Source organism: Calidris pugnax, unplaced genomic scaffold (genome assembly GCF_001431845.1).
Source record: "Calidris pugnax isolate Ruff unplaced genomic scaffold, ASM143184v1 scaffold555, whole genome shotgun sequence".
Taxonomy (NCBI): domain Eukaryota; kingdom Metazoa; phylum Chordata; class Aves; order Charadriiformes; family Scolopacidae; genus Calidris; species Calidris pugnax.
In genome coordinates this window covers 8,167-16,422 of record NW_015091256.1, presented here as the reverse complement: position 1 = coordinate 16,422, position 8,256 = coordinate 8,167, and the positions used below count along the sequence as shown (strand labels likewise).

At 57.8% G+C, this 8,256-nt stretch overlaps 1 protein-coding gene across 1 annotated transcript; it reads left to right on the top strand.

Moving 5' to 3' along the window:
• The first annotated feature begins 205 nt into the window (after positions 1-205).
• On the top strand, positions 206-5,130 carry LOC106898716 (G1/S-specific cyclin-D3-like). The gene is made up of 5 exons (XM_014960129.1): positions 206-403; positions 2,169-2,384; positions 3,548-3,707; positions 4,545-4,687; positions 4,969-5,130. The coding sequence occupies exons 1-5, from the start codon at positions 206-208 to the stop codon at positions 5,128-5,130; spliced, it is 879 nt and encodes a 292-aa protein (XP_014815615.1).
• The last annotated feature ends 3,126 nt before the right edge of the window (positions 5,131-8,256 follow it).

Here is an 8,256-nt window from a genome sequence, read left to right as displayed (position 1 = left end):
CGCCTTCCCCCCCTTAGGAACCCCCCCGGGCTCCTGGGACCCCCCGGGACATCCGGGGAGACGCCGCCGTGTTTTCGGCCCCTCCCGAGTCGCACGCGGTCCCGCCGGGGCAGACGCGCACCACAGAGCCGCCGCCGCGCACGCGCGTCAGGGAGTGTCGCCGCCCGCCGCGCTCCCGCCTTCCCGCGCTCCCGTCCCCGCGCTCATGGAGCTGCTGTGCCTGGAGGCCGCCCCCCGGCTCCTCCGCGCCGGGCGCGACCCGCAGCTCCTGGGGGACCGGCGGGGGCTGCAGAACCTGCTGAGCCAGGAGGAGCGGTACAGCCCTCGCGTCTGCTACTTCCACCGCGTGCAGCGGGAGATCAAGCCCTACATGCGGAAGGTGCTGGCCTTCTGGATGCTGGAGGTACGGAGGGGGGGTCTCTGCTGCCGCCTCCTCCCCCGCCGCAGCTCCGGCTCCCTGCCCCGGCCACCGCCGCTGCTCCTCGCTCGCCCTCCCGGCTCGCAGGCGTGCGAGCTCCTGCTGCAGCAGGAGGCGGGAGGCGGGGGGGGGGAGCACAGGGGCAAAAGCACCTGCCCCCTGCTCGCTGGGGTGTCGCCTGGAGCGGGGGTGGAAGGGACAGGGCAGGGGACAGCAGAGCCCTGAGGTCCCAGGGGTCGGGTCTCCGGGATGAGGGAGGGGGGTGGGGGGTGTTACACCGCGGGGGAGGCACATGGAGGGTCCGGAGCGGGGCGGGAAAGGCAGTTTGCAGCGGGGCAGTGTCTCTGTGAGCGCTGGCTGTGCCAGGAGATGGGATTATCCCGTGCGGGAGGAGCTGACCCCCCTTTTCTTGCCCCCCGAGCCCCTTCATCCCACCCTCGGGGTGTGCTGCCACACTGCTGTCAGACCCTCTGCTCCCCAAAACTTGTGGGCAGAGGGAGCTCAGCTGTGCACCCGGCAGGCTGGAGACCTGCGTTGTCTGAATGGGGCTGGAAATGCCTGGTTAAAGCCGGGGGGAGGAATAATATCACTTTCCTTCCCTAAATTAAAACTGAATGCGGCTCTCTGCGGGACGCGGCTCAGTCGGGGGAAATCTCATGGGCCTCTTCGTGAGACGGTCAGAGTGACCGGTCTCAATCGAGACAGATTCTGCAAAGGACAAATGCCTTTGGGATGGAGCCTGCCTGCTCTCCACCCCGGCTGCTGTTGCAAGAAGCTGCCTGCTTCTGTCAGAAGAAAGAATGAACATATTGCTTTTTAAAGGGCTTTTTTTTTCTTTTTATCCCCTCTCTCTGCTATTATTGTTCTGTTTCTGCAATTCCCTTTCTGAGAAGGGTAGTTAGAGAAAAGCTGCTTTGGAGCCTGTTGCTCTGCAGCCTGAAAGGTTGGTCAAGAAGTGGGTGACACTTGGCAGTTGTCACCACGGTGCGTGCTGGTGTCCCCGGCGTGTGGCCGTCTGGGCAGGGGGGAGGCACTCGCTGCTGGAGGGAGAACGGAAGGAGAAACCTCAATATTTTAATGGTTCCATTGAAAGAAGGAAGCTCAGCATGACCAGTGCTGTGAGACTGGTTGAGAGAGAAGAGCAGAGGACTGGAATTCAGCACTTCTGGGTTCTGTTCGTGGCTGAGGGAGGACTTCAGGACTTAACCATCGATTTGGGCTCTGCCATTGATTCTTCTCCTGTCTCTGGACCACTTGGGGTGGCATTGCCAGAAGCGGCAGTGGATCCCGCTCCATTAGATCTCCAGCTGGAGATACACTGGAATTGCTCCTTTTCTCCAGAGGTCCCCAGTCCCCACAGAGCAGAACATAGAAACTTTGCTGTAGTTGGCTACAGTAGGCTGGGGACATCCCCAACAGGGGACATGAAATAGGAGACAAATAATGCCATTTTGGTCTTAACTTATTTGTGCACTTTTTGTAGCTACATATAAGTTCTGCAGGGTTCCACAGAGAGGTGAAGTCCTAAGGCATTGGTCAGACTGGTGTACTCCCACTGAAGTCATAGGCTTAACACCTGTAGCTAATTTACTCCTTAGCACGGAGTTGCCTTCAAAGCCCTGAAGAGAAGTGTGAAAAGCCCATCGTGACCAGAAGCTTTGAAGCTGTGCTGCAGGCAGGATCGGGGCAGTCCTGTGCTGATTAAAACTCCCTTTTGTTTTTTTTTCTTTTTGTGATTGGGTTTTGTCAGGTGTGCGAGGAGCAGAAGTGCGAAGAAGAGGTCTTCCCCTTGGCCATGAATTACGTGGATCGTTACCTGTCCTCAGTCCCGGTGCAGAAGAACGACCTGCAGCTTCTGGGGGCGGTCTGCATGCTCCTGGCTTCCAAGCTGCGAGACACCGTGCCCCTGACCGTGGAGAAACTCTGCATTTACACGGAGAACTCCATCACGCCTCAGCAGCTCCTGGTAACCACCCCTATCTCACAGAGCCCTCCGTCCCCTCCCCGGCTCTCTTATCTCCTGCATCCTGCTACTTGGCAGCGTACCTGCCTGTGTGTCTCCTCCTGTTCTCTTCCTCCCCTTTCTTCACCTTCCTCTGCATTCCCCAACCAACCTTCTCACCTCCTTGCCCCGCTGGGTGTGATGTCTGTTGGTGGAGACCAACGTGGGCTGGAGACATTGGCAGTCCCTGGTACGTAGCTGGGAAGCGCCAGTGAGCCGTTGTGTGTGTGTGGGTGGGAGAGGTGGGTGTCAGAACGGCTGTTCGGTGCCTCTTCCCCCTGAAAAGCTGCTGGGGATGCTCTGCTGAGCATGGTGGAGGCTCTCTTGGCAGAGAAGAGGTGTGATGAGTGGGGGAGGTTCTGCCAAAGTGCTAGTGCCCAGCTTGGGACCACCTCGGTGGGGCCGCGTGCCCAGCGTTTGTTGGGCTGGAGACCTCAGCTCCTAATCACAGCCCCTGGGCTCCACAGGGATTGAAGATCTCGTACAGGAGCTTGGGCTTGTCTGGATGCAGCCCCAGAAGGTCAGCTGTGTTTCCTCTGCCTTCCCTTGCTTCAAGGTGTTGTGCAGAAGGGCTGGCTGCAGGGCGGCTACTGCCTCCTGTGCTTCACTGGCCCAAGAGCCACTGTAGGAAGGAGTCAGCACAGCGGCCGGCTCAGAGAGGCACAGAGAGCTGAGCTTCTCTGTTCCCTTTGCTGTAATGGTGTTAGCCCCGAGTTGGATTGTTCCTGGGAGCCTGGACGTCAGCCTCTCCTTTTGGGAGAGGAGAAGGAATGTGGGAATGGTGTCCTTGCTGCTCCTTGCTCTGGCTTTCCCTCTGTGGGCTGTCGCAGCAGCCTTGCAAAGCAGAGGAGCGTTGAGGTGAATCCAGCTGCACTTTGCAAGGAAGAAACCAAATTTATCGCTTCCCCTGATCTTTATTCCCAGCTTTGCAACAACTCAAGGCTGGATTTGTGCCAGTCATCGAGCCAGAGATGTTCCCTCTTTTCTTCCCTGTCTCGTGGCTCGTGCTGTCCTCCTGCCCCTTCCCCAAGCGCTGGCCTTCTCTGCCCTGGAATCTGGTGACTGTTTCTGCCTGGCTTTAGCCCCGCTGAATAACATGCTGGCTGGCTGGCTGTCTGACTCTGCAGGATTGGGAACTTCGAGTCCTGGGGACGCTGAAGTGGGACCTGGTCTCAGTGATAGCAAATGATTTCTTGGCTCCCATCCTCCATCACCTCCCGCTGCCCCAGGACAAGGTGGAGCTGGTGAAGAAACACGCACAGACCTTTATCGCCCTGTGTGCCACAGGTGGGTGCCTGCTCCTGCTGGAGCCACCGCGGGGACGCTGGGGAGGGTCTGGAGTCAGGCTTCTGGGTAACCTGGGGCTGGTCTCACAGAATGGTCAGAGTTGGAAGGGACCTTAGAGATCATCGAGTTCCAACCCCCTGCCCTGGGCAGGGACACCTCCCACCAGACCAGGTTGCTCCAAGCCCCCTCCAACCTGGCCTTGAACCCCTCCAGGGATGGGGCAGCCACAGCTTCTCTGGGCAACCTGTTCCAGTGTCTCACCACCCTCACAGCAAAGACTTTCTTCCTGATATCTAATCTAAATCTCCCCTCTTCCAATTTAAAACCGTTACCCTTTGTCCTGTCACTACAAGGCCCTGGTTTTCTGGGGAGCTGAACTCCTGCCTTCACTCAATTTGGAGCGTTTTGGCACTTGATGACATGTTTTTCTCTCCCTGACCAAGTGGGATAACGGTCCTGGGGGCTTTTAGTGGGTGCCTGGAAGATGCCAGGAGAGAGCAAAGCCATCGAGCCACCCCTCTGGCTGCACAGGCTGTGACTGCGGGAGGACGCCCGGGCGAAAGGCAGGGTTGAATCTGAGCTTTTGTCAGCCTCCCGCTAAGTCCCTGGAGCCACCTCATCCTCAGGACTTCTCGTGACGAGACAGACCCAGAGAAGCAGCTGAGTGAACCTGCTGCTCTGACGCTCAGCTTGTGTCTCGTTCCTTCGCCCCCATTTCTCCCTGCTGAGCTGGAGAGACCCCTCTGCCTGGCCCTCTCTAGTTTTCCAGGGAAGTCACAGTCCCAAGAATTTCCCTTGTGCATCCTTGCTCACAGCTTCTTTTTGCCCCCTGTCCAGACTACACTTTTGCCATGTATCGCCCCTCCGTGATCGCGACGGGCAGCCTTGGGGCGGCGATCCACAGCCTGGCAGTCTCTGTGAACAATTTCACCGGCGAGGCCGTCACCGGGCTGCTGGCCAGCATCACTGGCACGGAGGTGGTGAGTGTTCCCCGGGGGACCAGCAGAAGCAGTTTTGCTGCTGGATCTGGTGGAAACCCTTCCCCTTTCTGCTCCTCATTCTTCTTCTTCAAGGGGGAGCAAATTAGGTCATTGGTAACGACGCCGACCTTGGTTTGAGGGTGCCTAGAGATGAGTGAGCATCTCTGAACACAGCACCTTTGGTGGGTGCCGTGGCTGCAGTCGGCTCAGAGCTATTTCCGAGGCTCCCACCTCCAAGTGGCAGAGAACTGAGGCCTCTTGTCTCGCTCCCTCTCCCGCAGGACCGCCTGAAGGCCTGTCAGGAGCAGATGGAGGCAGCTTTAGCCCAGAGCCTGAAACAGGCGTCCCAAGGCCGACAGGAGCACAGCACCGCCAAGACTGCTGCTCACCCGGCCGGCCAGCCCACCGGCACCCCCACGGACGTCACGGACATCGACCTGTGACCGGCCTCCCCTTCCCGAGAGCCCCCCTGCCGCGGCAGGACACGGCCCTGGACACCGGGAACGGCGCTGCATCCCCCTCCTCCTCCTCCTCCTCCTCCCCCCTTCAGCCCCCCCCCCTCCTCTCCATCCCAGGGTTTGTTCCGCTCGCTGGGAGCGCGGAGCAGGCCGCGGGCTGGGAGCAGGCAGCCGGGGTGCAGCCACCGTTCTGGTGGTGGCAGGGCAGGAGAATGGCTGGGGGAGGGAGAGCGGGACCCAAAATGAAGCTGTCCAAACGTTCCTCAGTTGGTGTCACAGGGTTGGCCGCTGATTGCCCTCCCCTCAGGGGGAGCGTTTTCTGGGGTGACTTCCAGCCCCACGAGGGCCACCAATCATGGATAACGAGCCTCTGACCCTCCCCTGTGTGACCAAAACCCTTATAATCCCCCCAAACTCCCTCCCCAGGCCTGTGTGGCTCAGGAGAGAGAACCGGGAGGAGGGAGCAGGTGCTTTTTTGGCCCCTCGCTCCCAATTGCTTCATGCCAGGTGGCTGTGGCTCCTTGGGGAGGGGGGGGGGGGGGCGGCTGCTTCTGCTGGGAAGGGGGGGAAACGTGGGGCTTGTTTCTTGTTGCTGTTAGATTTGGGATTTTTGGGTTTACGGCTTGTGTGCGGGACGTGCTCCCCGTCTGTGTGGATGGCAGGAGAGAAGCCGTCGCTTCGGGGAGAAGCCTCCTGGGTGAGGTTTGGGCTCCATCCCCGTGGGCTTTCCGCTGCCCCGCTGAGGCTGCTTAATTATGGTTAATTGCTGGGAAACGGGGAGGGAGGAAGACTTTGCAGTTCCTCGGTGTGGGGCCTGGACGCTGGTCTCCTCTCCTTCCCAAAGAGTGCCTTCACCCTTCGTCCCCTTCCCTGGCTCCCTGGGCAACAGGAGACTCTCACTTGGAAGCTGGTTGGTTTTTTTTTAGGTAGCTTAAAATCTAGTCTGATGTCTTAAGAAAAGAAACAAAACCCAAACAAACAAAAAAAGCATTTGAATGTGCTGCTCTAGTGTGAAATGCATCGTCACTCCTCCTCCGAGGCAGGGATCTGGGGATCCTGGAGGGAGCTGCGTTGCAGAAATATCCCGTGGACGCTGGTCTCCTCTCCTTCCCAAAGAGTGCCTTCACCCTTCGTCCCCTTCCCTGGCTCCCTGGGCAACAGGAGACTCTCACTTGGAAGCTGGTTGGTTTTTTTTTAGGTAGCTTAAAATCTAGTCTGATGTCTTAAGAAAAGAAACAAAACCCAAACAAACAAAAAAAGCATTTGAATGTGCTGCTCTAGTGTGAAATGCATCGTCACTCCTCCTCCGAGGCAGGGATCTGGGATCGCGGTCCGGAGGGAGCTGCGTTGCAGAAATATCCCCGGGGGGTCCGAGCTGTCTCCTCCCCGGGTAGAAAAACTTGCTGAGCACTCGAGTTGAAAAGCCATTCTTGCATTTTTTGTGGTGGTGTTGTTGTTGATCCTGTCTGTTAGTTTTTATAAAAGGGTGTTTAAAAACAAACAAAAATAATGCTGCTTTTGTAAGAGAGAAAAGCCATTGAAGAGTAGGGTAAAGAGAGAGGGCAGAGGCAGACTTTGCTGCTGGGTGACCTCCAGGAGGTGGATCTGTGGCTGTTGTCCTCCCGGGGGGGTGTATGCAAAAGGAGGCAGAAATCACCCTTTTTTTGGATGCCGCTGGAAACAAAAGCCTTATCAGGTGGAAAAAGATGGGGCTGGTGGGTTTTCCACCATTGGATTTGTCAGGAAGAGCCACCAGCCCCTGCCTCCTGCTGCCGGGAGGCGGGGGGGCACAGAAAGAATTTATTTTTTTATATGTAAGTGAGTTTTAATTTAAGAGTAAAGTGGTTTGGTGTTCCCAGGCCAGAGTCCTGCTGCTGGGAGAATCAGAGGACCGTATGATGTTGCAATAAAGTATTTTCAACAAGTTTGAACTCCTGGAGGGTTTCCCTCTGCGACCGGCTCCGCACTGTGCCTTGGGCTGCCCCCAATCCCTCTGGGCTGTGGGACCCCCCCAGACCCTCCCCACCCTGGGGCTGCTCCCCGAGGCTCCAGCCCTGCGTTTCCTGGGGTGGATGGAACGGGGAAGGGCCCCTTCCCCCTCCCCAGGTGGAGGGGAGATGCTGCAGGGGCTGAGGGATGCATTGCCCCCCCAGGAGCTCATGGGGGGAGGTGGGACCCATTGCCTTCCTGCGGGCACGGTCCCTGGGGAGGGGGCAGCAACTTCACACCCCCCCAGCAGCTTTGAAGCCATCCCTGCCCCATCCCCTTCTCCTTGGGAACCCCTGGGAAATTGGGGACGCGGGGAATTTTAGCAGGGAGCAAAGGGGGGGGTGGGGGGGAGACGTGTCAGTGGAATCCTGGGGGGCTGCAAAGCAGCTCGATGGGATGAGCAGACCTGGAAGGGGTTTTTATAGATCTCGTTTTGTACCTCCAGCTTTTTTTCTCTACGCCAAGTTGGCCTTGCCTGGTGGCAGCTTAGAATAATTGCTGTGGCTTTAGGAAAAATGCAGAATTGGGGAAAATAATGGCAACACCCATTGTGCCTTCCTGTGAAATGACAGCAATACCTTTTCTCTCCATCCCCCTCCCCAGGTGGAGGGGAGATGCTGCAGGGGCTGAGGGATGCATTGCCCCCCCAGGAGCTCATGGGGGGAGGTGGGACCCATTGCCTTCCTGCGGGCACGGTCCCTGGGGAGGGGGCAGCAACTTCACACCCCCCCGGCAGCTTTGAAGCCATCCCTGCTGCATCCCCTTCTCCTTGGGAACCCCTGGGAAATTGGGGACACGGGGAATTTTAGCAGGGAGCAAAGGGGGGGGTGGGGGGAAGATGTGTCAGTGGAATCCTGGGGGGCTGCAAAGCAGCTCGATGGGATGAGCAGACCTGGAAGGGGTTTTTATAGATCTCGTTTTGTACCTCCAGCTTTTTTTCTCTACGCCAAGTTGGCCTTGCCTGGTGGCAGCTTAGAATAATTGCTGTGGCTTTAGGAAAAATGCAGAATTGGGGAAAATAATGGCAACACCCATTGTGCCTTCCTGTGAAATGACAGCAATACCTTTTCTCTCCACCACCAGCTTCCCTTTCCCAAGCATTTAAAATAAACATTTAATTAT

Bases quoted from the DNA above. Each gene is read 5' to 3' on its own strand.
- LOC106898716 (XM_014960129.1), top strand. From the start codon at position 206: ATGGAGCTGCTGTGCCTGGAGGCCGCCCCCCGGCTCCTCCGCGCCGGG. The intron at 404-2,168 runs GTACGGAGGGGG...GGGTTTTGTCAG, and splicing joins TGGCCTTCTGGATGCTGGAG to GTGTGCGAGGAGCAGAAGTG. The intron at 3,708-4,544 runs GTGGGTGCCTGC...CCCCCTGTCCAG, and splicing joins TATCGCCCTGTGTGCCACAG to ACTACACTTTTGCCATGTAT.